At 33.5% G+C, this 26771-nt stretch overlaps 3 protein-coding genes and 1 non-coding gene across 7 annotated transcripts; 2 read left to right on the top strand and 2 right to left on the bottom strand.

Annotated features, from left to right (window-relative positions):
• Positions 1-213: 213 nt before the first annotated feature.
• On the bottom strand, positions 214-5274 carry LOC144552896 (receptor-like serine/threonine-protein kinase SD1-8). 2 transcript variants are annotated; one of them, XM_078300923.1, is made up of 7 exons: positions 3660-5274; positions 3232-3360; positions 2462-2673; positions 1667-1877; positions 1242-1479; positions 953-1103; positions 214-693 (listed from the first exon to the last, which is right to left on the bottom strand). In XM_078300923.1, the coding sequence occupies exons 1-7, from the start codon at positions 4927-4929 to the stop codon at positions 376-378; spliced, it is 2529 nt and encodes an 842-aa protein (XP_078157049.1). In that variant the 5' UTR covers positions 4930-5274; the 3' UTR covers positions 214-375. The 2 variants fall into 2 exon arrangements, with proteins under 2 accessions (XP_078157049.1, XP_078157050.1); XM_078300924.1 differs by lacking the exons at positions 1242-1479; positions 2462-2673; positions 3232-3360; positions 3660-5274 and having other exon boundaries at positions 1667-1804.
• Positions 5275-10120: 4846 nt separating this feature from the next.
• Positions 10121-13865, top strand: LOC144552897 (receptor-like serine/threonine-protein kinase SD1-7). The gene is made up of 7 exons (XM_078300925.1): positions 10121-11406; positions 11537-11668; positions 12106-12299; positions 12484-12694; positions 12838-13075; positions 13164-13314; positions 13544-13865. Exons 1-7 carry the CDS (start codon positions 10146-10148, stop codon positions 13844-13846), a joined length of 2490 nt encoding a protein of 829 aa, XP_078157051.1. The 5' UTR covers positions 10121-10145; the 3' UTR covers positions 13847-13865.
• A 6748-nt stretch (positions 13866-20613) lies between these two features.
• LOC144552894 (receptor-like serine/threonine-protein kinase SD1-8) lies at positions 20614-25033 on the bottom strand. Of its 3 annotated transcripts, none has more exons than XM_078300920.1 (7): positions 23709-25028; positions 22994-23128; positions 22368-22585; positions 21885-22095; positions 21364-21601; positions 21099-21249; positions 20614-21014 (listed from the first exon to the last, which is right to left on the bottom strand). In XM_078300920.1, exons 1-7 carry the CDS (start codon positions 24964-24966, stop codon positions 20715-20717), a joined length of 2511 nt encoding a protein of 836 aa, XP_078157046.1. In that variant the 5' UTR covers positions 24967-25028; the 3' UTR covers positions 20614-20714. The 3 variants fall into 3 exon arrangements, with proteins under 3 accessions (XP_078157046.1, XP_078157048.1, XP_078157047.1); XM_078300922.1 differs by having other exon boundaries at positions 22994-23132; positions 23709-23844; XM_078300921.1 differs by lacking the exon at positions 21099-21249 and having other exon boundaries at positions 20848-21014; positions 23709-25033.
• Positions 25034-25689: 656 nt separating this feature from the next.
• Positions 25690-25769, top strand: LOC144553654 (U6atac minor spliceosomal RNA). The gene has a single exon (XR_013511424.1). It is a non-coding gene; the product is annotated as a U6atac minor spliceosomal RNA (small nuclear RNA).
• The last annotated feature ends 1002 nt before the right edge of the window (positions 25770-26771 follow it).

The following is a 26771-nucleotide window of genomic DNA, read 5'->3' as shown; positions in this document are numbered from 1 at the left end:
AAAAAAAAATGTATATTGAAATTTAATTGAATTTTATTTTCTATAATTTTTTTTTTATATAGTTCAACCACTACTAAATGTGTGCTTGTAGACTAATGGTTAGAATTTTATTTTGTGGTCTTATAAACTTGGGTTCAAATCTCAGCTTTCACACATTATGCATTTTACGTTTCAATCTCAGCTGTACAGAAATGATAAGATGGTGGAAGCTGGTTTGATAACTTACACAAAAAATACTGTAGTAGAAACTTAAAATTCTTGTCATACAATCATTTAATCTCTACTACAATGCATTTGCCTTGTGCAAAGATGAAACTAATTAGATTCGAGAAATACTATTTCTTTACAGACAGAGCAAAATTTATAGGTTATATATCAGCGCGGCTCTACAATTGTAATAGTTGTATCATGTACAGTACAACTTGACGATGATTCCACGTAACCCGGAACTTCCATGTGAGCCACAATGCTATTGATGAAATAACCGGGCTGTTTTGGTGGCGGTAAAAGTGCATGGGGGCTGTTTAGCATTAATATAACTTCTGACATGTGGGGCCTATCAGCTGGCCTATCTTGCACACATAGAAGCCCTACATGGATGCATCTCATGATCTCTGAGTTATTGTTTGAATTCACAAAAATGGAGGTATCTAACAGCTCCAAGGCCTTGCCATCTTTCCATAAATTCCAAGCCTGAAAATATTGGTACTTATTGAATTTGAAGATAATAAGAAAAATTGCTTTATTGAATTTGTTATATTCTGACGTACTCAATTCTCCTCTATTTATAAACTACTCCTTGTTACCGTTATTGTGTTTCTATTAATCTTTCTAATATAACTCTAACGGTTTTTTTACAAAAATCTTCTTTATTCTCCATGGTACCTTTTTTTTCAAATTATCATAAAATGCTAATTTAAGAAAAAAAATTTGGAAAAAAAAAAAAACTTACATAACTGAGGAGGTTTAACGTGGATTCGGTACCAAATATGCCACGGCTTTTCTTTCCGCTAACAATCTCGAGGACTAAAACACCATAACTGAAAACGTCGGACTTCACTGAAAAAATACCATCCATTGCATACTCCGGAGACATATATCCACTGCATTGTAGCCATTTTATAACACAAAATTCTGAAATTAACCCCAAAATTTTCAAGCTTTATAAATTAAGAACATTTATTTTAATTTATCTACAGATAAGATGTATATAACAAGTAAGAAATTATCATTGCATTTACTATGTACCAACAACCCTGTTTGTTTGCCATTTCTTATCGTCTGCACAAAATATTCTGGCAAGACCAAAATCGGAGATTTTAGGATTCATATTTTTGTCCAGTAATACATTGCTGGCTTTCAAATCTCTATGAATAATTTTCAATCTGGAGTCTTGGTGGAGATAAAGAACCCCCCGGGCAATCCCCTTTATTATTTCAAACCGCTTCTGCCAGTCCAATTGAAAAGAATTTGCTTTATCTGTATTATCGAATTAAGGAATAAATTCAAATCCTAATCAATAAAAATAAGAAAAAATTGAGAATGAAACTGTCAAGACATTATCAAGTATGTTTATCTTCACTACTATGTTATTAGAATTTACAATGTTTCTGATAGTGCCATCTGTAAATCAACTTTGTGCAATTTCTACTGGTAAAGAACTTACCAAAGAGAATAGTATCCAAGCTTCTATTTTCCATGTATTCATAAATTAGCATCAGCTCTTCTCCTTCAATGCAGCACCCCAACAAACAAACCAAATTAATGTGTTGAAGCTCGGCAATCAAGAGGACTTCATTTTTTAATTCATCAAGCCCTTGTGTCGAGAAATTTGCTAGCCTTTTAACCGCTATTCTCTCCCCTCTTTCCAGTTCCCCCTGTTTTATAGAATATAACCATTTAAGGACATATTTAAGCGCTCTATTAAATAAATAGATGGTTTGTACAAAGACAAAAATGTGATTTGGCAATGCTAATCCAGTTTGTTACATTCTTCATGATTGGGAGTAGAGGTACAAACCATGACGGTAAGTAATGGTACTGGTAGCATCTTACCAAAATTTTAAACAGCATTTGCAGTAGCGTAATGCTAAATTTATGATTTACTTTATAGGAAAAAAGTTCACGTATACCCCTCAAAAACCACAAAATTACCTATTCCTCCCTTTTAATATTCATAATATCATATTTACCATATACTCATTTTATTTCCTTTTCTATTAAAATTAATAAAGTACCTATTTTACCCTTTATTAAAAAGTTAAAAAATATGTAGCCTTTTTAAGAAAAATGTTAGTCTTCTAATTGGTCGGGTTTCTAAGGGCAAATGGTTCATTTATCTTATTTTGATCCATACACAATGACATTTAGATATACACTTGTGTATGCGTCAAAAGTACATAAATGAACCATTTACTAATGATATAACTTGTTGAAAGAAACAATAGGACTGCAAAATTACTTTGTACACTGTACCAAAGCCGCCTTCACCGAGTTTATTTGAAGGAGCAAAGTTGTTAGTAGCCGCCAATATAACACTTGCATCAAATATTGGGAGACTCGAAACCTTTCCTCTACTAGAGCTTTCTTCGAGAACTTTAGCACCAGCTGTTGCAAATGGCCGTTCCAATTCTTCTGATCTCTGTCTCAGTCTTTGTGAATGTGAAGAATTCTCTAAATAATATAAAACTTATAGTTAGTTATGACAAAGAAATAGTAATACGAGAACAAGTGAGGCTATGGTACTATGTATAGCGCGGATTGGTCTGTACTATGGATCCAAATTTTCATAATTTGTATTTTTCAGTATGATCTTCATATGAAAATGTAATTGCAGACTAAATTTTGCATTTTTCTAAGTTATATTACTCTTTTTTAGATAGGTAGAAAATCACTTGATCTAAAAGTTCTAGACCCTTTGAAAGTAGTGATTTTCTACCTATCTAAAAAACTAGTAGAAAAATTGTAAAAATATGTAAAATTTGATCTACAAGTACATTTTCATATAGAGATCACGTTGAACGGTTTAGATAACTGTTTAGACTTCAAAAAAGGAGATATTGATACATAGTACGGATCACTATGCATAGTACCGTAGCCTCACTTGCATGAGTACTACTCGAAAAATACTAATACAAGGATAACTATAATATGGGCAACAGTGAGTAATTAATCTAATTTATTTATTCAAGTTCAACGTACTACTGAAAATTCAAAAATGGAGAATCATACCATGATTTTTTATCACCATTTTCTGAACAATGTACGCAGCACATGCCAGCATTAGCAAACCCATGATCACACATACTACAATTAGAGTTGTATCAAAAATATTCTTCTTTGGAGTTGCAGTGCTTGTAGCTGTATCAGTAATAAGCAAAGCACAGTGAGTGCTGTACCAGAAAAAATAAAACTTCTTTTATTCGGTCCTTATTTTTGCCCCGAGAAAATAATAGCAGCATCATATTTCGATAATCTATACTGATAAGTCTAATAACTATATATCAGTATGGTTCTCAGTATATGATATTTTCAAGACAATTTTTGATATATTCTTTATTTCTTTTGACAAAAAAGGCACAACTTTGCCCAATATCTGCTAAAAGGGTAAAAAATTGTAGAAAAAAAGAAAAAGAAAGGTGGGTAGGAGGGATGCTTACCAGGTAATTCAGAACCTGCAACCCGATAATAGAGAGTCCAACCGCCACCATTAAAATTTCTCATATCAACCAAATCACCCCTCCACATAGCACACCCACTGCCCCCATTCGACATGTTTGAATTTGAGTATGCAGTACATGAGCAATTCATTAAACACATTTTTCTGCATTCGGTCAATCCAATTGTACTATATACCGTCACATTTGTCGAGTCGGGCAACTTCACATCATTAGCGGTTATGAACCCATCACCAGTACAATTCAACCCGACCCGTCTAATGCACCCGGCTGTTGTGTCATGTAGATTCCAGTTTTTCATGGATTTGGGTTCAAACCCGGTCAAGCAAGTACAGTCCGGTGAATTTGTAGAATCCGTACTACACATGCCATTCGGTCCACATTGTGCATACATGTCACATTGATCCCGAGGAAGTGACCAATATAGCGTCCAACCCGACCCGACTGACACATATCGTTGAAGTAAAGACTGGTTCAGCACAAGTCTTGACATGAAGGCGGTCTCATTAATGTGAAATGTATAATATGTTTCATTTTGGTTTGAAAAATATTCAAAAGTGAACTGCCCATTTGTTTTCATCTGGGGTTCACCGCTAAATTGGATCCCGTTCCATGGCCCAGTGCGGTAGACCCGTTTCAACCCATCCCAAATGAAGTATTCAGGCCACCCAGTCAGAACCATTGTGGTTTTAAAACTGTTGCTCGTTGAAGGATCATTTGAGCTAGTCCAACTTTTCATTAAATTATATCGACCCGCTATCCACCCGGTTCTCATACCCGGTAACAATGTATCAGTCATGTAATCAAAACTTTGCCATGCTACGTTGCTTGTATTTTTCTCCACCAGTACAAAATTTCCTGTATTTAATATTTGTGCAATTGGACTAACTATTTTCGATGAATTTACACTTACAGACCAAAAGACCTTGGCAGAGCGGGTTTGGAGTTGCAAATTCGACGTGTTAGTGTTGACGGATAGAACACCGGTTGAATCAGGCATCGGATCATCTCGATTCCCAACCCACACAACCGTCTGTGGTGCAATTTTAGTGTACCAGATGCCCAAGTACCAACGACTCGAGTTTGTAGTTGTAAAAAAGCCGAGTGTGAATACACTGCGAGATGAAACTAAGGTATCTGGATATGCCAGAGGAGAGTCTATGGTTATGGTGTCTCTAGATAGAGAGAGAGAGGAGAGAGAGAATAAGGTTATTAGAGAAGGAAGTAGATGAGCAAGTGACCATTTTTTCATGGCTTCAAAAGTATTTGTAAGCTACCAATTTGAACTTTGCGAGTGAAGCTCCTCTTTGTTTTTATCAATCAATCTCCTCTTATTTTGTCATCTATTTTGGAATTTTAGGGATTTTATGGATGCTTAGTGCTCTGGACTATAAAAATGTTACTTTACAGAAAGCTATACATCGCGATCTTGAGCCTCATATCTAGTATGTGCGAAGAAAACAATGGTCTTAATTCATTGTTAATCATGTGGGAAGGTAACATAGAAGCATAGCCTTTAAGAGTTCAATAAATGCAAACAGCTATAATGTCTGTTCTACGCGGGAGACAATTATTGAAGGTGCAAGGTGCCTAAGTGAAAAATACCACCCTCTAAAATCTAAATTGTAATTTTTCTTTAAGGAGACTTTCATGTATACCCTTCAAAAACCTTGAATTTTTGTATGTCCCCTCTAAAATTCATAATATCATACTTACTCTTATAAATTTTCGAAATTCACAAGTTTACTCAATTAATTAATTTTCTTTTTTTTATTAAAACTCATTTTAAATTCAAAAAGTATCTATTTTACCCTCTATTTTACCGTTTATTTTGTCATCTATTTTGTAATTTTTTGTGTGCTCTTGACAAAAAAAAAATGTTACTTCACAGAAAGCTATACTTCTCTTACATCATGGTTAGTTAATCATGTGAGGAAGTAACATAGGAGCATAGCCTTTAAGGCATCAATAAATGCAAACAACAATAATGGCTGTGCAACATAGGAGACAATTATGGAAATTGCAAGGTGCCTAAGTGCAAAACACCACCCCCTTTCTGTCTCTGTTGCTGTCTCTGCTCAGTAAAATGAATTAAACTTCACTAGTCTCTTTCATTTTGCTTTACTTGGACGGCAATTGTCGTAGTTGTAGAAGAAATTTATCTCCTCGAATCCTCCCTTTGTTTGATTGTGGATTCACACATTTGCACTGCGCTGCGGACTATTATCTAGATAACGATATTGACAGAGCAATATTACTTCATGCAGCGGAAAACAGAGTCGAAACACAGTGCTGCACATTGATACGTGCACTGCATGTAGCAAAAACTACTCTGTCATTTTCTTTACCCCTATTGTCAACATTGAATATTGATTGTAGTTGGGAGTTGGGAGGAGAGTAGAGGCGGTTGGGGACTGAATGCGCGAGTAAGTAAGATTTGGGAATCTTTATGTTGAGGAGAATACTGTCGTATCTGTAGCGAGTCACTATCAGTTAAACGTGCAAATCTCTTTTACAATTTAATAATATTAACCTGTTGTCAATTACAGATAGGGCTGGAATCTAATAACGACGGATTAACTTAGAATACATGTAAATGGCATACTAAAACAAAGTAAGCTGTTATAAAAAATATATACTTTATTCATAAAAATGATGAAAATTGATGAAGATTATAATCTAATATACACTTATTTACATAATATATATAAATGAAAATTGATAGAATTAATTTGTTGAGGCTCTACTATTCATTAAATTACAGGAAATTCATAATCAAATATACATTTAACAATATATCAAATAATATTTTATAAAATTAAAATTACTACAGGACCAAACAACAAGACAAACAACATGTCAATAATTATTTTTTTCTGTTTTTAAATTTTCTTTTAACTTGTTTTAAGAAAGTGCTGTCAAAGTTGTCAAGTCATTGTTGCTGTTATACATCTAATTATGGTCATGTTTATTTGACTTCTTTATTGACCCATCCGAACTAAAAGGGCTTAAAGCCTAAAACCACTTTGTTGAAAATAACGAGAGAGATCGGAATATGTTGTATCATTTGTAGTTTTTTATTATTTTTCAGTTGACGCGCAAAAAAAGGAACTTTGTTAGATTCACAGCTGGACTGAGGTGAATCTACACCCGTATCCCGTATCGATGCTAAATCAATCTGTAATTTTAAAATTTTAGTTATATATATTAAAATTTTATTTTATTTTATTATTTTAGAACTTTTTATATAGTTTAGTCCTCCTCATAAAATAACACGTCCATTTTATAATTATGTAGAACTTGAGTTTAATTTCCACCAATAACATGCAACATTTTAAATTTTAGCACCTACTATTATGATTTTGTAATTCCGCCCTTGCACCTGGACAAATAAGCATATGTTTGTTAGTTTAAATAGTACCGAGTCAACACAGATGAATGATATGTCAAGATAGCTATGATTCTGTTCAAATTTTAACATTTATAGAGAATCATTTACTTGAATTTCGAATTTATAACTTTCACATTAAAAATGTTCAGAATAATATGATAAATCAGATTTATCCATTTAGTATTTATACAATGTCAAGATTTAATTTTTATTGTACTGAGATGAAAAAAAAGAAAAGAAAAAAAAGATGCGTTAAAGTTTTTCACTATTAATGAAATTTATGGAACTTTAAATCCGTATGACAAATGACAATCCTCAAGCCGCATAAATAAATGAGGCACATGCAATTGCAAAGTCACAATCTGTCTGTCTTCTAAGAAACGGCATCATATCAGATAAGATCAGGACTCCTTAGTCGACGACTTTGACTCAGTTGACTGACTACAAGCCTACTTAATTGTCCTTTCAATTATTATGGCAGCTATTTTTGCATTCATAGTTATACTTACCTGTCTAGTACGGATATAGTTGTGTTTATGTGTGACATGACATGTGTACTGTGTTTGTTGCTGTTGTTGTTGTTTCCCGCATATAAGATAATTTCAGACCTGTTATTTGTATGGCCATATTCATTGTGCTTTTCTTTTGGTTAATTTATTTTCAGAATACTCGATCGGTACCATATTTCATTTATACAAACTGCTATTAGAAACCTCCAATTTATAAATGAGTACTTTATAAATTGAGTAAAGCTGTACGTTTTTAAAATTTGAAAGGGTGAATATAATATTATGAATTTTAGAAGGAAAAGCACGTAATTTCCAGGGTTTTAAGGGGCATACATGAAATTCTTCCTATTTTATTTTGCAATATTGTCTTTTTTGTTTGTTTGTTTCATAGAGATCTAGTTTTGTAAGGAGCAGAACTTAATATCACTTAAGGAGCCAGCTGTTTGGACAGAATAGTTGTCTTTTTAATTTATTTGTGGAGAAGTATGTGTTATTGTTTAATTATTTTATTTTGTTTGAGAAAACAGTTTCTAGTTTAGTTCACAAAACTTATTGGTTTCTTTTACTTTGCTCGGATTATATGGATGACGGCATTAATTACGAAAGAAGCTCTCAATTAAATTTATTTTTAGCATGTATCTAATCATTCTTCAATGTCTTGCAAAATCAAACTCAGTTTAATAGAATTTGCATATTTTAATTTGAATGCCAGCTTCCATAAACTTGATTAATAGGCACACAATTTTAATCTTTTCTTTAATCTCGGATTGAAGGATTCAAAATGGCCACACATCTCATTATCCATCTTTTCTTTATCATTTAAAACTTATTTATTATTCAGCCCATAATTTCTACTTTCTTTTAACAAATTATTATTTCGGTTCATAACAGACAAACCCAATTTTCTCTTTCTCTTCAAAATTTATTAATTACTTTCCTTCCTATTCTGGGCCTATAAACAAATCAAGGCCCAATCCCTTTTTCTCTTCCTTTTCTTCAAAATTCGACTTGGATTCCCATTTCCCTATCAACCAAATTTTGCATCTTAGTCCTTCTGACAAGGGGTATTTAATCTCAGGTTTTAAAACTTGTAAATATATATTTTTTTTAAAACTGAACCGGTACCGGTACAAGGAATATGCACTGGGGTCGACCGGTATGAGCGTAGGACATTGCAAGCAAGCATAAATTAATCAAGAATACACAAGTTTTTTTCTAAAATTATTGAAGAAAACTAATTTTTGTTACTTATAGGTGGAGAAATTCTTTCAAAAACCGATATGAAACCAATAATTACGACACTAATATCATGTAAGAATCACCAATTCTAAATATGATTAATAAAATATTTAAGCAAGCTTTTTAATCGGTTTAGAAAACTAGGATTGAAATGTAACTTTAGAAAATTTTCTTTTTTTTTGAAATTCTGATAGAAGCTATCAGATAATTACAACAGTATATTCCTATTACAATAAGAGGAATCAACTTAACAGCAACAACCGGTAAATATTGTAGTATACATCCCCTAATTTATAATTAACAATGTTTCATCCATAGCTTCAATTCATGCATAGCTTGATCCGCAACCACACTTGGAAGAGCCCCTTTTCCATCAAAAATGATTCTGTTCCGATTTTTCCATATGTGCCAACAACCACCAAAGAAAAAATAGCCCCATGCTTTTGCTTCTACCCGGCCTCTACACAATCTTTGGGAATTAGTGAGAGTGGTATGCATTGTATCTCCATGATGCACTATTTTGAAGCCTGCCTTGACCGAGAGTAAATGCCAAAACACCGTTGCTGAGCGACATTGGAAGAAAAGGTGCAATGCAGTCTCTAGAGGGTGAACCTGACATACTTCACATCTATGTGCACATTGAAAACCCCTTGTAATCATTTTTTCATGAGTTAGTAATCTATCATGAATACAAAGAAATGCAAATACCCTAACAGTGGGGGGTATTTTGAGATTCCAAATGAATTGAAACTGACAAGCTATTCTTCCTTCCGTAATTTTCACATAAAATTTTTTCAAAATTTCACAGATCGGTCAATTTTTGGAATGGTTTGCAATTGTTTGGACTTTGGAGTGCTGCAGAGTGACTTGCTACACCTGTGACAACATCACACCCAACATAGAAAATCTCAAATCTACTATGTGAGCTTTTATTTTCCAGTCTATGAGCAACGAAATAGGAGTCCAAATTAATCTACTACTGAGGGACCCCCATATAGTGGAGCACTTAAAAAGGGTCCAAAATAAGAGTAGACAACAAATGTGAAATCAAAACATGATAGATACGAGGGAGTAATTATATATATATCTTCTAGAAGCATGAACTTGGTACAAAGTCAAAAGTTGGCTGACAAAGTTGCCTAAATTGAACTTCAAAGTTCAAACAATTCTCACTATATATAATACAAGATATGACATTTTTCTATGGGCTCCCTAACTTAATTTTAATTTGGTTCCATGTTCCAGACAACTAATTTTGTTTTATCTTATTTAATCCCCCCAAAACTATATATTTCTAATGTTTTCCAAGTGTACAACCTTTATGCAGTCATGAAGAAACAGCCATCTTTTGGTCTGCTACCTGTTTATCTAACCTGCTTCTTTCTCTTCTCTTGCTGTACATGTAGAGACTCTATAACCCTAGATGCTCCTCTGACATATGGAGATACCTTAGTATCATCTGGTGGGGTGTTCACTCTTGGTTTCTTCACCTCTGGTAAATTGAATTATCAGTACTTAGGTATCTGGTACACACAAATCACACAACAAACAATTGTGTGGGTTGCAAATAGAGATAATCCAATTCCTGATTCAACTGGTGTTTTATCTATCAGCACTAATGGGTCAAATTTACAGCTCCAAACCAGCTCTGCCAAGGTCTTTTGGTCTACCAGTTCATTCAACATGGTTAGCCCTGTTGCACATTTACTGGATACTGGTAATTTGGTGTTAATGGAGAATAACACAGGAAATATAGCATGGCAAAGTTTTGACTACCCGACTGATACACTGTTAGCGGGCTTGAAAATTGGCACGGTAAAGGGTCAACCCCATTATCTAACTAGTTGGGTTACCTCAGATAATCCTGCTTCTGGTAATTATACAATGAAACTGCATTCAGCTGGTTTTCCGGAGTACTTCATTTGGGATGGATCGAAACGAGTCTACCGGACTGGACCATGGAATGGCCGTCAATTCAGCGGCGAACCTGAAATGGAAACAAATAGTATGTTAACTTTTATGTTTGTTTCAGACCCAAATGAAACATATTACACATTTTATGTTAATGATACCTCAGTAATGTGGCGGCTTGTTCTAAATCAGTCTTATCTCCAACGGTATGTGTCAGATGGGTCAGGATGGACCCTCTATTGGTCAGTTCCTCGGGATCTATGTGACAATTACGCTCAATGTGGGCCATATGGTGTGTGTAATGTAAATTTGTCAAATGTCCCAGATTGTGCATGCCTGACTGGATTTGAACCAGAATCCGAGACACTATGGCAGCTACATGACACATCAGCTGGGTGCAGTAGACGGATCGGGTTGAACTGCACAAGTGATGGATTTATAAGCATTAGCAATGTGAAATTGCCGGAAACAACAAATGTGACTGTTGATAGTTCAATTGGATTGGAGGAGTGCAAGGAAAGGTGTTTAATGAATTGCTCGTGTACCAGCTATTCAAATTCGGATGTATTAAATGGGGGAAGTGGCTGTATGATGTGGATGGGTGATTTGGTTGATATGAGACAATTTAGTGGTGGTGGCCAGACTTTGTATTACCGTGTTTCGGGTTCGGAAATACCTGGTATCAAATGTTTTACTTTTCTTGATTTCTTTTATTGAGCTTTATTTATTAGAAATGGGGTCTTGAGAAAAATTGTTGAAATAGCTGCAACCATTTTTTATTTAATATTCTTTTTCTTCTCTTGAAATAGATGCAAGCAACACAACTGGGAAGAAGAAAGAGAAGAATGTAGCCATAGTTGTGATATGTGTCATTTTGGGTTTTCTAATTTTGGCCTCTTTTGGATACGTTATAATTCAAAGAATTCTAAGGAAAAAATCCAGTAAGTTTATCAAATAATTGGAAATTTCAATAGTGGACCAAAGTGATACAGTTACAGTTACTGGTACATAGCTCCAAAATTTCTGTCTCATATTAAGTGTGCCAGTCAGTCCAATTAAACAATTAGGCATAGTGTTAGTACTTGCTGCCTACTACATAGATAAATCAGCTAGTCTAGTTCGTCACAGATCTTATCTCAGATTTCGTATACCAGTCAGAATTGTTACCAAAATGTACCAGTACTGACAGAACTTTTAAGCACAATACCAGTCCAGGTAGCCTTCCATACAGGTTTCCTCTGTATGATCTCTGATCTAACTTAAGTCATATTAAAAACCAAAATAAATATGACTATAAATCAATGAAATAAACAGATAAGATAAGGACCACCTATGCTAACCTGTTTCATAATTTTCCCTGAATATTCTGATTGGCCAGGACAAAGACAAACCTCAATGGAATCGACACGGTCATTGGTACTGGATCGAGGTGAAGTTATAAATGAGGGATCTAGAAGCAAAAAAAATATTTCGAGTCTCCCAATGTTCGATGCAAGTATCATATCTGCTGCTACATATAACTTCTCTCCATCACAAAAGATTGGTGAAGGTGGCTTTGGCACAGTTTTCAAGGTACTCTGTAGTTTTATCATTAAAGTTTATTTATTTTTTCTTTCAATTATAGTTTGGATCTTTCCTTGAAAACTAAACCCCTAGAGTAAGAATACTTTTAACAAGGAAATTATGAATGTTTGCATAAATTGCATAAGGGTGTACAAACATATCATCTCTGAATTGTTATATTTTGAAATAATAGGGGGAATTGGAAGGAGGAGAGCAAATAGCCGTAAAAAGACTTGGGAACTTATCAACACAAGGCCTTGATGAATTCAAAAATGAAGTTATTTTAATTGCAAAACTTCAACACAACAATTTGGTGCGTTTGTTGGGGTGCTGTATTGAAGGACAAGAAATGATGCTCATTTATGAATACATGGAGAATAAAAGCTTGGATACTTTTATCTTTGGTAATTATTTCTTTTTCTGTAATTCATTTTATAGACACGGACACTTACAAAATTGAGTTTATAATTAGTAAAAATTTTATAGCAAAATTTCTGTTGCTTTTTATGAATGATAAATTTATTGTTTATCCTTCTGATTGGAACAGATAAAGCAAAATCTTGTCGATTAGATTGGCAGAAGCGGTTTGAGATAATAAAAGGGATTGCAAGGGGAGTTCTTTATCTCCACCAAGATTCTAGATTGCGAATTATTCATAGAGATTTGAAAGCCAGTAATGTACTGCTCGACGTAAACATGAACCCAAAAATCTCTGATTTTGGCCTTGCCAGAATATTCAGCACAGATGAAATGAAATCGCATACCAATAGAGTAGTTGGTACATAGTAAGTGTAATTACCTTTTTCTTTACTATGAATTTTAGTGCTTTTAGTGAAGGTTGTTATTAATAAGGAATAATTATATATTTTGCAGTGGTTATATGGCTCCGGAGTATGCGATGCATGGCATTTTCTCAGTAAAGTCGGATGTTTTCAGTTTTGGTGTTTTAGTCCTCGAGATTATAAGTGGAAAGAAGAATCGAAGAATTTTCGATGTAGAGCCTTCATTGAACCTCCTTAATTATGTATGTATTAATGCATTATCATTATTTTCCTGTAAAGATAGCGACATTGCAGTTTTGACTTTACACAGTGCACAAACAATGGATTCAAAACAGCACAGCATACGATTTATGCTCCGCATGACGCCAAACTTGCTCTGTCAATATCTTTACCCTTATTATCTTCATGCTCTTCCTTTATTTGTACTTTCAAATAGCAAGTTTGAAAATATATAATGATGCATTAATTCAGGCTTGGACACTATGGAAGGATGGAAAAGCCTTGGAACTACTGGACACTTCCATTTTGGAAAACTCAAACCACCACAGGGAAGAGATCATGAGATGCATTCAAGTAGGTCTCCTGTGTGTACAAGATAAACCAGATGATAGGCCCCACATGTCAGCAGCTATGTTGATGCTAAGCAGCCGGGATGCAGTTGTATCGCAACCAAAGCAGCCTGCTTATTTTAGTGACAGGGGTACTAGTGATATAGAATCATCATCTGGTTGCACGGTCTATGATACTACGCTTACGATTGTAGAGCCCCGGTAAGGAACCCGTATCCTCTCAGGTATTGCACAATTATTGCAGAGGATCACTTACTTTACGGTTTGAGATTAAATCTCAACCGGCTTGGGATTCGGGTCACTGTAGGGGGCCCCATTTTTGGGCTTTGAGATTCGTGCCAAGTTAAAAAGTACGGTTCAGATCTAGTAATTGTAAAAGATTCCCTTATCAGGTATTGGAGAGGATGTGAATTCCCCGGTAAGTGGGTGAACATATTGACAGAGCTGATTTGACTTCATGCAGCGCATCAGCTATATGTATATATATATATATAGAGGTTGGCTAAGATCAAAGTGGTAGTTCCTGAGTTTTGGTGCTATCAATTCGTTTTTCAATTTTCAAAGTTCAAAATATCGATCCGAACCGTTCAAGTTGTTCTCCATATTAAATTGTGCTTGGAGACCAAATTTTACATTTTTATGAATTTTTTTACTATTTATTAAGCCACTTTGAAAATCGCTGATCCAACGGTGGCTTAACAAAACAGTAAAATCAGAAGCCACCGTTGGATCAGCTGTTTTCAAAGTGGCTTAATAAATAGTAAAAAAATTCAGAAAAATGTAAAATTTGGTCTCCAAGCACAATTTAATATGGAGAACAACTTGAACGGTTCGGATCGACGTTTTGAACTTTGAAAATTGAAAAACGAATTGGTAGCACCAAAGCTCAGGAACTACCACTTTGATCTTAGCCAACCTCTATATATATATATATATATATATATATTTTTTTTTTTCATTTTATCTCTATTAATTATGTGTTGTATGAAGCTCTGTCAATATCATTATCCCGATAAGTGATCACCTAACTGAACATAGTATTTTTTTTTTTTTTGTTATCTAACTATTTCTAATGTTTTTGAGTTTGTTATAAACAACATTAATTAGCTTTATGAGTGTTCAATAAAGGTTATAATTCAGAAGTATAAAGTATTAATAAGAAAAAATAAAATAGAATGGGAGATGGATAAAACCTAAGAGTGTAAAAATCCGATCGAATAGTGGTCAAACTGTATCCTTATCTATTATAATTTTTCGGATACGTATATGAATACGGATAGTCTCAGATATGGATACGGATCAGATATTAAATGGATACAAATACGGATCGGATATCAGACGAATTCGAATACGGATATGAATATAATTCAGATAATTAAAAATAAATTACTAATGTATATTCTAGTAAGGAATAACATCATAATATATATTTTTTTCATTCATAAAAAAGATTTAATATTTTTTACAATAAGTTTGTTGGTTACAAAATATATATCATATTATGAAAACATTAGTCACTGATTATATTATAGTATTATATTGTTCATCAGGATGTAAATGTATATTAGTTTAGTAAATTATTGGTATGCAAAGGCAATTTAATAAATCAATTTAAGAACATAGAGTACAGTTGTTGTGGTAGGAGTGTAATTGGTCGAATACAGATAGTTACGGACAATTAAAAGTCTTACTATATCCTTATCCGTTATAATTTTTCGGATACAGATACGAATAGTCTCGGATACGAGTACGAATCAGATAATTTAAATAATTTTCCGGATTCAGATCCGGAAGAAATCGAATAATCCGATCCGTTTACACCCCTAGTAAAACCTTACAAATTTAACTATTCTTGTGCTCGCTACTCGGACCTGAAAATGAAGTGTTCAGAATTTTCCTTTTTTAGAAAAATCATAAGAAAATTTCAACTAAAATATTGTGGAATAAATATTCGAGGTTCATATTTCTAATGACGTAAGATACAACAATTTTTACAAAAAAAAACATAAATATTATTTTAATAATAAGTATCAGCACTTGTAATTAAGGATGCAAATGGGAATGTTCTCTAAAATTAAACTAAAATAAAATGGAAGACATACCTAACAACTTTCTTCTGGCTATTTGATGAATGAAACGCGAAAGTTTTTTATTTAAAAAAATATGTTATCTTCTCTAAAAAATGCTATCATATATCAAAACAAAATTTTCAAATTGAAAACAACAAGGGAATATACATGGATATATATTTTTATAGGTATGAAATGAAGTAATTTATAAACAAGAGGACGGTTCAAATGCCTTCGTTTTTATATTTTTATAGGTACATGATATATATATATATAAAATTAAGTAATTTATAAGTAATTTATATTTTTATAGGTACAAATATAAGAACAAGAAATATATAATAAATGACCATCAAGAAAGAGATACATTTTTTTGAAGAAGATACATGATAGTTGCAAAATGTATACACAAAGGTATCAAGTTACAATATTACATTGAGCTATTGTTGGAATTAAATTTGAGTCTGCTTTATTGTTCCATTTTAATCTCTATTTTTTATTTATTTATTTAGTATATGATAGGTTTAATCTATCAGTTTTCCAACAAAAATGGTAGGTAAAAGAGTAATAAAATAATGCTATTGGATAGTGATTAGTGTATTTAGCAATGAAAAATAGAATAATACTGAAATGAAAATGTTCTCTTTTTACTTCTCTTTCTTTCGCTATTTTAATATTTTCTTAAATATTGAAAAAAATGTAATTCTAAATAACAAAATTGCTATTCACAGATAACAGTCGTTGGATGTATATATCACGGTGGAAAGAAACACTTTCCGTTTATAAATGGGACAAATTAAACTTATTTGTTCAGAAAATTGATATAATCGAGAAGTTAGATGAATAAAATTTATGTAATTTTAATTTACGAAGAAGACTAATAATAATATTTGTCTTCTTCGTAAAATAAAAATTTAAAGGATAAAAATAAAAATTCTAAGACCTGTTTTTTTTTTTTTTTCCTCAACGCTCTCTAAAACCTGGTCCATGACCTCCTTTTAAATTAAAACCAGTTGTTAACGTGTGATATATGGAGAGCAAAAGTCCTTGTAGTATATTGGTACCTTTTGACTTAAAAGGAAGGAAAATAGTAAAACCCGTTCTTTTATGTTGAGTTAATAAATAATTTATTGCATGATATTAATTTTTTAATACCTACCTCCCAGTTGGAGATATCTTCCAAAATCACAAGCCATTTTCAAATATCAGTCAAAAATGTCAAGCGTTGAACCAAATCAAATATTTCCCCTGGCCCCTGGTGGTGGTGGGTGAACACGGGCATAGTCATAATTTAATTTAAGTATAGGGATGCTATATAATATTTTTTAATAAAAAAAATGTATAACACAATATAATATAAATTTGAATTGGGCATTATTTTTTCGGTATGAGTATGATCTTTCTAAATTGAAAGGATCCGTTTTTTTTATTTTTTCACTGCGCAAACGCATAAATCTAAACGTTCAAATAAAATATGAAACCCAGTTCGTTGTGATTTTGCTTTTTAAAATTTACCTTCAAGCCCTTTATATTTGTTAGTATTATTGGAGTGATAATACATGTAAAAAATTAAATCAGTAAGAATTTTAGATACTTGATAAGTCGCCGCCGCCACATCACCACATAGATAAGATATTATATGACTTGAATAATTGATACAACACGGCATGACTCAAATACAACAATAATGATGTTCTTTATTCCGAATTAAGCCAAACAATATATCATACCGGCACTCACTAGGTGCTAGCATTGACTAAACCGACACGATTAAATACGACACAACATTGATACAACACGGTACTAAGTAAATTCAGTACACAAGAAAATCTGACTGGATGAGTTGCTGCATTCTCATGCCACAGAAGATCTTTAAGCCACGTGCAACCTGGTCTTGCGGCTTTTCGACTCTTGAACGGCCAAATCAGAATCATTGTTAAGTTTGATTAATACGACGAAGTAATGCCACAAGATTTTCTGAGAATTTTACTTGTGACAAAATCTGTCCCGAACTTTTATTGTTGACAATTATCTTCCTAATGTTTTTAATCCGAGATAATTAACCTCCAAAATGTTAATTTCATTCATAATAGTTAAATTTGGAAAAGGATATATCGGACAGCCCTTGAATGTTTATAGTGTGATTATTTAAAATTAATAATAATGTAATTTAGAAATACAAAAATTTGTATAACATCTACGAAAATAATCAAAGGTTTTATTTCATTTTTTTCATATTTTATTTTGTATGGTTTAATTTATTTAGTTGAATTTTTTTTATTTCATGAAGAACAAATTTCATATAATTATTTTTTTTCTAAATAATAATAATAAGAAATAATTTTAAATAAGTATATATTCTCTATTTGAAATTAATATTAAAAAATGTAGTAGTAAAATTCATATAGAGGTTGAAAATTATAGACATACTCATTTTATACTCAAAACCAAATAATCAATAATATCAAGTTTAAGATTAAGACTTACTTTACAATGATATTCCCAAATAAATTGACAGGCCGGTTGTGCTATTCAAAAAATAAAAGTTGACAGTAGCCTATTTGGTTGTTTTCCAAAAAAAAAAAAAAAAAATTAGCTGTCTATGCGTGTAACGGTGTAAGTAACATATTTTATTTGTGTGATAAAATGTTAGTAAATCATAAAACTATAAGTTCAAACTCTAGTTTGGAAAGTTCTGAGTGCTTAGAAGCCAAAACATCACATATTTGCATCTCATATATAACTGATACTAAACTTTGAAATCTCAAATAAATTAATTTTGACACAAATATGTGATAACCTTTTAATATAATTTATATACTCAAGTACTGGAGTTATTTTTTTTTATACCTTTTCAAGTTATTTACTATAAAAATATTAAATTATACCTTTTTTCTCATTTACAAAAGTAATACAACATTTAAACATATATCACATATAAAGCTGGCTTGGTTGGTCAAGAAAATTAAAGTCGCAATATTAATGATATGTACATGGTGTGTCTGCATGTGAAAATTTTAAACATTCGAATTAATTTAGTATAAAGTCAAGCGGTCAAAAAACGTTCATAAAATAAATGCATTAAAATTAATTTATTAACCTTTTAATTTTGACCGATTGATTTTATACTAAATTAATTCGATTGTTTAAAATTTTCACATGTAGACACATCACTTGTAAGGTAGGCGGGGTTCAACGGTTTAGATTCGTCATTTGAAGCTGATTTGACGGGTTTTAGACTTAAGTTCACCAAAAAACTCGGTGAACTTAAGAACACCCTAGTTCTACTCTTGAAATTAAGTTGTTGATAGAAGTTAAAAAACAAATAAACTATGTATAGAAGAGCGGATTTGAAATCCAGATAGAGATATTTTGTAAATATTAGATAGTTGATTGGTTAATACTAACTTCTCAAAAAATAAGTGGAAGTTGATCATTGGGGACATGACCCGCTACACATTTCGTCGTACCACAAGAAATCTGGAGCAGCTGAAGTTGGAATTGAGTGCGTATCCTCTCTGAGATATCTCAACTTTTGCGTGACCGACGTGTCCGGTGCCTATTCGGGGGTTATATAGGGGGCAGTATTATGTGTGCTTTGAGATTCGTGCAGAACGTATTTAAACAGTTGGGATTTTCCATAAAGTCACGCAAAGTTTGAGATATCTCAGAGGATACGAATTCAGTTGGAATTGTGGTGTTCACACACTGTATAACCTTTTTGTGGCTTAAAGTAGCGCACAAGTTTATTGGCCTACTTTGATGACATGGACTTCGCTCGCCAAAGCATTTTGTTCAAGATTTTGCTTTATAGAAGAAAAGTTCTATTTGTATTTTCACTATTTTATTATTCATTTTCTAGGTTCGATCAGAATGGATTAGTATCATAGGAAAGTTTGAGACCGATTTTCCATTTAAGGTAAAAATTCATGTATAATAATAATTTTTTTAAAAATAAAAATGGAAGGCAAATGTTTCATCTTTAAATATTCATAAAGAATTTCCATCCGAATTTAGAATCTACGATCTCTCATATAAAAAAAAAAAATCCATTTCAATTTAGTTAATAGATCAAAGGCTGTGGAATGTTTTATTTAATGGCACTAAAATGATTTAGCACATTTACACTATTATACCTTCAGAGAATTCTATAATTCCTAATTACCAAATCATTTGCATTCCATCTTGTTTATGTAATTTGAGTAAATGACATTGAAATGATATACTTAAAAAAGGAAAAAAAAACTGTAATGATATACTTAAGTCGCTCGGCTCGAATTAACTCAGGTACGTACACCACAAATGGAAACGGAAGCAAGAGAGATATTAAATGTTTTATTTAATGAACCTAAAAGATTTAGCACATTTACACTATTATACCCTCATAATTCTATAATTTCTAATGAGCGAGTCTATGGTACTATGCATATCATGGGTTGTTACCGTGCTACGGCTCTATATTTGAGTTTTCAAATTCTAACGGTCAATCCGAACCGTTCATCTTGTTCTCCATATTAATATGTGTTTGGAGACCAAATTTTACATTTTTTGAAATTTTTTACTATTTTTTTAGATATTTAGAAAATCACTTGATCTGAAAATTCTGGACCATCCAAAAACAGTGATTTTCAATAAATCTAAAAAAATAGTAAAAAAATTTAAAAAAAATGTAAAATTTGGTCTCCAAACACATATTAATATAGAGAACAAGATGAACGGTTCGGATCGATCGTTAGGATTTGAAAACTCGAATATAGAGCCGTAGCACGGTAACAACCCATGATATGCATAGTACCATAGACTCACTCATTTCTAATTACCAGATAATTTGCATTTCCATCATAATTATGCTATTTGAGAAAACTGTAGAGACAAAATTGCCTATAAAGATCATGCCAGATCATTTGTCTGCTGTATTTTCATAAGAGAACTTCCTATCTGTAGAGACAAAATTTCTATACAAAATCAAAGAAGAACAAAATATCAAAATACACACAACACAAGCTATCTTGGTTCTACAATAGTAACCGTTGTATCAAAAACCGTGCAGCTCGATGATGATTCCATGTCGCTAACAACTCTGTCACTAAAATAACCCGGTTGTTTTGGCTGCGGTATATGTGCATTCGGGCTGTTTAGCATCAATATAGCCTCTGACATGTGGGGCCTATCCTCTGGTCTGTCTTGAACACATAGAAGGCCCACCTGGATGCATCTGATGATCTGTAAATTGCCGTTCGAGCTTCCAGAAATGGAGCTATCCAGTAGCTCTAATGCCTTGCCATCTTTCCATAAGGTCCAAGACTGGAAAATTGTATTCAAAATAATAATTAAACTTGTGTTATTAGTGAACAGAAAAAAGTGATAAAACGAGAAGTAATAACTCACATAGCTGAGGAGATTTAGCAAGGGCTCCATGCTAAAAATACCCCGATTTTTCTTTCCACTAATAATCTCGAGGAGTAAAACGCCAAAGCTGAAAACATCGGACTTTACTGAAAAAACACCATCCATTGCATACTCTGGTGACATATACCCACTGCAATATGCTCATTTATTAGTAAACAATTTTCAAAATATATGAAAACTTTCATGTCGAACATGCGTTGAAACCTCTGAATTTTAACTAACTAAAAAGATGTATTATACTTACTATGTGCCAACAACTCGGTTTGTATATGATTTTTTCTCATCTCCACCGAATATTCTTGCGACGCCGAAATCGGATATTTTAGGGTTCATATTTTCATCGAGTAACACATTGCTGGCTTTCAAATCTCTATGAATGACTCTCAATCTCGAGTCCTCGTGGAGATAAAGAACCCCTCGAGCAATCCCTTTTATTATCTCAAACCGCTTGTGCCAATTCAATTGAGAAGATTTTTCTTTATCTGTTTGAAATTTTGATTAAACATAATTATATCAAAACAGGAAAAAACCCAAATATTTGCAACTCATAAACAAAAAAGTTACACTAATGCATAAACCACACTAAACTTTGATAATTTTTAAATTGCGGAAGGGCTTTTAAGTACAAAAAATTGCTTTACCAGTACCAGTATCAGGGGCATGCTTTACTGTTTGTTTGTACAGTATATTTAAGAAATGGCATGTAAAAAAAATGCACATGTTTGCAAATTCTATTTTTTTGGAGGGTATATAAGAAAGACTTACTGAAGATAAATGTATCCAAGCTTTTGTTCTCCATGTATTCATAAACTAACATCCTTTCTTCTCCTTCAATACAGCACCCTAACAATCGCACCAAATTGACGTGTTGAAGTTTTGCGATTAAAATTACTTCGTTTTTGAACTCATCAACACCTTGTGTCGAGAATTTTGCTAGTCTTTTTATTGCTACTCTTTCTCCTCCTTCCAACTCCCCCTGTTTTAGCAAATATATAATTTATGAGGACAAACTGCTAGAAAGCCCCTTTTATTTTATTTTAAAAAATGATGATAATTGGTACAATACCAGTTCTACCATTAAAAAAACCATCCGTTTTCAGGAAAAAAGAAAAGAAAAAGGTGTTCGTATTATACACTACCAAGAATCATAATTTTCAAGAATAGATGGTTTAATGTACATCAAAGGACCTTTGATTATAAACATTAATTTTTTGTTGGTTTTCATGAAAATACTTTCTTTGACAATACCTTGAAAACTGTGCCAAATCCACCTTCGCCAAGTTTATTTGCCAGAGCAAAATTATTTGTAGCAGCAGATATAACACTTGAATGATATAGTGGGAGACTTAAATCATTTCCATGATCAGTACTAGATCCCTCTTCTAGACCTTTATCCCGCGCCGGTGCCAGTGGCCGGACTGAGTCAAATGAAATCTGTCTTGGTCTTTGCAAATAAGACACATTTTCTGAATTAAAGAAATAACAAACTTTTTAATTCTGGTGAGACATTTCAACAGTGTCAGAAAAGAAAACAAAACGAGCAATATTTACTATGGAGGAATAAAATATTGATATCTCCTAATCAGTCCATGTACCAGTACATTACAGGCAATGTGTGCCTTGTACCAGTGAGACCAATGATGCAAGAAAACATCATTTTACTTTGGCATATTTTGTGTGGGTACATATTAACCCTGATAAACACGACAGTATTTTTAAGCTAATGGTAATACTGAATTGAAGTAACCTTATTTTAGTTCGTCATTTATCCATTTTACATATATAGGTCTTTATGTTTATTTTGAACCCATCAGTCTGTAACAATCTGAGATAGCTTTCGTCGAATTAAAACCATTGGATGCTTAATTACTTACCATGATTTTTCTTCAACTTTCGTCGAATAAGGTACGCAACAGAGGCCAAAATTATTAAACTCAACACTACAGTTATCGCAATCATGGCAGCATTATTCTTCTTCTTCTTCGCACCAGTACTGATACTGCTTGTAACTGTCTCCACAAGAAAATGAAAAAAGGAACAAAATCCAATTGTTTAGCAAGGAAGCAACAAAATTTATTAATTTTGTTGAAATATAATAGAAGATCTCAGATTTACTCATCATAGATCAAAGGATTAGGATTTTATCAAGTGTAAAAGCATATGTACTTTTCTGCTTTACTAGAATTAGGAATATAACAAACAGTGGATTGGTACACAGGTACCAAAGCATACCAAAAACAGAAATTATACCAACGGTATAATATATGGCTAGCTATAAGAGCCTTCGTAATATAAATAGCACTTGAACCTTGTAAAAATACACAGAAAATAATCAAAATATTTTTCTCCTCGGAATTATAAAATTCAACAATTTTCAACTTTTCTCAAAAGACAGTATTGTAAACAAATAGTATCCTCCCCTAGTGATGACAGGTACTGGTACACAGCAATATACTGGTTGCTTTTGTCAATCTAATAAACTCTTTTAATTTTGTGTTGAGTGGGCTCTTTTAGGGGATGGGTCTACAATTTATTTCAATAACCTTTCCAACAAACAAATCTGAAATATCAAGGAAAAATAAATAGTACCTGGAACTTCAGAACCAGCAACTCGGTAATAGAAATTCTGACCGCCAGAACTAAATTGCCTTAGATCAGCCAAGTCACCTGCCCAAATCACACAGCCACTGCCCCCATTTAATATAACAGAATTCGCATAACCAGTACAGGAGCAATTCATCAGACACCTATTTCTACACTCCTCCAGCCCAATCGTAGTATCCACCGTTACATTTGTCGTATCGGGCAACTTTGCATTACTAATGGTTATGAACCCGTCACTAGTACAGTTCAACCCAACCCGTCTGATGCACCCAGCTGATGTGTCTCGTAGCTCCCAGTTTTTCTCAGATTTGGGCACAAACCCAGTCAAGCACTCACAATCCGGTATATTTGAAGTATTCGTACTACACAGCGCATATGGCCCACATTGATCATAACTGTCACATTGATCCCTTGGAATTTGCCAATACAGGGTCCAACCCGAACCCGTCCCGTCAGAAACATACCGTTGGATATAAGACTGGTTCAACACAAGTCGTGACATGATCGATGAATTGTTGTTATAATACGTGTAGTACGTTTCATTTTGGTCTGATACATAATCAAATGTAAAGGTGCTGCCAGAATCCATTTCGGGTTCACCACTAAATTGAACCCCATTCCACGGTCCATTTCGGTAGACCGGTTCCAACCCATCCCAAAGGAAGTATTCAGGGAAACCGGATAGATCCACTTTGAATGTATAATTGCTAGACGAAGGATCCTCCGAGCCAGACCAACTAACAAGATTTCTATATTGACCGGATACAAATCCAATTTTTAAACCTGGCAAAACCGTATCAGTCGGATGGTCAAAACTTTGCCACACAGTGTTGTTTGTGTTATTCTCCTTCAAAACAAAATTTCCAGTATCTAGTAATTGTGCAACAGGATTTACCAAATTAGATGAAACACTTGAAGACCAGAGCACCTTATTGGAGCTTGTTATTTGGAGCTGTAAATTCGACCCGGTAGAGTTGAGGAAAAGAACCCCGGTGGAGTCTGGTATCGGCTTGTCTCGGTTTGCAACCCAAACAATTGTCTGTTGCACCATATTTGTAAACCATATGCCTAAGTATTGGTTACTGCCGGAAGGGAAGAAGCCGAGAGTAAAGACTCCGCCGGATGAAACTAAGGTTTCATTACTGGTGAGAGAAGAATTGAGGGTTAAGGTGTCTGTACTGCATGTAGAGAGAGAGAAGAGAGAGAAGAAGGTTAAGAGAAGGAGAGGAGGCCATTTCTTCATGGCACCAAAAATGGTTTCTGGTTGGTTTGTAACTTGTAAAAAATGAATGTTGATGGAATGAAAAGAATGTGCAACAATTAAATGTTTTTGTGTATTTATGATCTGTTTCGTTTCATACCTTGATGGGTATAGTTACTAATACCATGGCCCACTACAATTTGCACTTTAATGCTATCCCACCCCAAGAAGTTCAGTTATTGCATATATACCCATGTTCTGGTTCAATTTATATAGGGGCAGATTTTAAGGTAATGCAAAAGTGTTTAGCCATCTTCATAATTTTTTTAAAATCATATGTATAGAATCTTAATAGAAATTTTGCTTTTCTAAAGTTTGTATAATTCAACCATAAAAATGCCAAATTTTCTACATACGTTCAAACAATTAGGCAAATGAGGGGTCTTTGTGCAAAAGTTGAGCTTGTGGTAGTTTGGACTGTAGAAATAATTGTTGGAATTGAAATGTGTAAGCAAGCTTGACCGGTAACGTTTAACTTATTTACGAAGTCTATTGTTCCAGAAGACATCTTTTTGTTTTGTTATATGTTTTTACATCACATGTTTTATTCTACATCATTTAACCGGTCCAACTTTTCCAGTCCTATTGGTCTAAAGTGGCAGTTTTTCTCCTTTCTTTCTTTTTAAAAACTTGATAGCGGCTACCAAGATCTCCTTTCTTTCTTCATTTATGACAAAAAGTGGCAATTGATATTGATGTGCGGTAGTGTTCGTAGAAAGGAGAGATGGTTGGCATCTCCCCTGACAGGGACGGGATTGGCCCTCGGGCCTGAACTAGTGGTTTGCTAACGGGTTACCCGTGACTCATTCCGGGTAACCCGTTAGGGGTAACGGGTAGGGCGGGTAGACGGGTAGGACGGGTACGGGTACAACCCGCAACGGGTAGACGGGTAGTTTTTCCAAAACCACTACCCTACCCGTTTATTACCCGTACTCGTTGCGGGTTGACGGGTACGGGCGGGTTTTTTTTTTTTTTTTTTTTCTTTTCTGTTTTTTTCTGAATTTTTATGCTTTGAGATTCGTGCCAAGTTAAAGGACACCCCGGATGGAGTTTAGATATAGGGGTCCGTTTTGAGATTCATGCCAAATTAAAATTGATGACTCAGATCTCATTCTACTCAGTCAGGTATTGCACTGGATCTGAATTCTATAGGGTGCCGCCAAAAAAATTTTGAAATTCAAATTTTGTAACGGGTCAGGTACGGGTACGGGTAGACGGGTACGGGTAGGCGAGTACGGGTTGGCGGGTAGACGGGTACAACGGGTTTTTTTCAAAATTATGTTGTCCGGTTCGTTTATTACCCGTCTACCCGTTTGTACCCGGGCAACGGGTACGGGTACCACGGGTAACGGGTACGGACCGGGCAAAACGGGTTCAACCCCTAACGGGTTTAGCAAACCACTAGCCTGAACACATTTAAATTGAATGACAAAAAAAAAAAAATATATATATATATATATATATATATTGATGTGCGGCAACCAAAGTCTAAACATTGGGATTCTCTGTGGCAGGCATTTCCGGTCTTCGTTTTTACTGTTATTTTGGGTTAAAATATTTTACGGTGCCTTCAAAATAAATATATATCTGAACTGAAAGTTAAAACAACACTTTTAGTATTTCATTAGTATTAACTGGAAATATATATCTGAACTGAAAGTTAAAATAACACTTTTAGTATCATTAGTATTGACTGTAAATATATATCTGAACTGAAAGTTAAAACAACACTTTTAATATTTCATTAGTATTGACTGAACTAATGCATTGGATAAATTTGTTGCTAT

This window comes from Carex rostrata, chromosome 4, assembly GCF_964058835.1.
Source record: "Carex rostrata chromosome 4, lpCarRost1.2, whole genome shotgun sequence".
Taxonomy (NCBI): Eukaryota; Viridiplantae; Streptophyta; class Magnoliopsida; order Poales; family Cyperaceae; genus Carex; species Carex rostrata.
The sequence above is the reverse complement of the archived record's forward strand: the minus strand, read 5'-3'. Positions and strand labels throughout refer to the sequence as shown.

Coding starts and splice junctions, on each gene's coding strand:
- LOC144552896 (XM_078300923.1), bottom strand. CDS start 4,929: ATGAAAAAATGGTCACTTGCTCATCTACTTCCTTCTCTAATAACCTTA. Junction 3,361..3,659: donor TGCAGGTTCTGAATTACCTG/GTAAGCATCCCT, acceptor TTACTGATACAG/CTACAAGCACTGCAACTCCA. Junction 1,480..1,666: donor CTTGGATACTATTCTCTTTG/GTAAGTTCTTTA, acceptor TCGATAATACAG/ATAAAGCAAATTCTTTTCAA.
- LOC144552897 (XM_078300925.1), top strand. CDS start 10,146: ATGAAGAAACAGCCATCTTTTGGTCTGCTACCTGTTTATCTAACCTGC. Junction 11,407..11,536: donor TTCGGGTTCGGAAATACCTG/GTATCAAATGTT, acceptor CTCTTGAAATAG/ATGCAAGCAACACAACTGGG. Junction 11,669..12,105: donor AATTCTAAGGAAAAAATCCA/GTAAGTTTATCA, acceptor CTGATTGGCCAG/GACAAAGACAAACCTCAATG.
- LOC144552894 (XM_078300920.1), bottom strand. CDS start 24,966: ATGAAGAAATGGCCTCCTCTCCTTCTCTTAACCTTCTTCTCTCTCTTC. Junction 23,129..23,708: donor TGCTGGTTCTGAAGTTCCAG/GTACTATTTATT, acceptor TTGTGGAGACAG/TTACAAGCAGTATCAGTACT. Junction 21,250..21,363: donor AACCGAGTTGTTGGCACATA/GTAAGTATAATA, acceptor AGCATATTGCAG/TGGGTATATGTCACCAGAGT.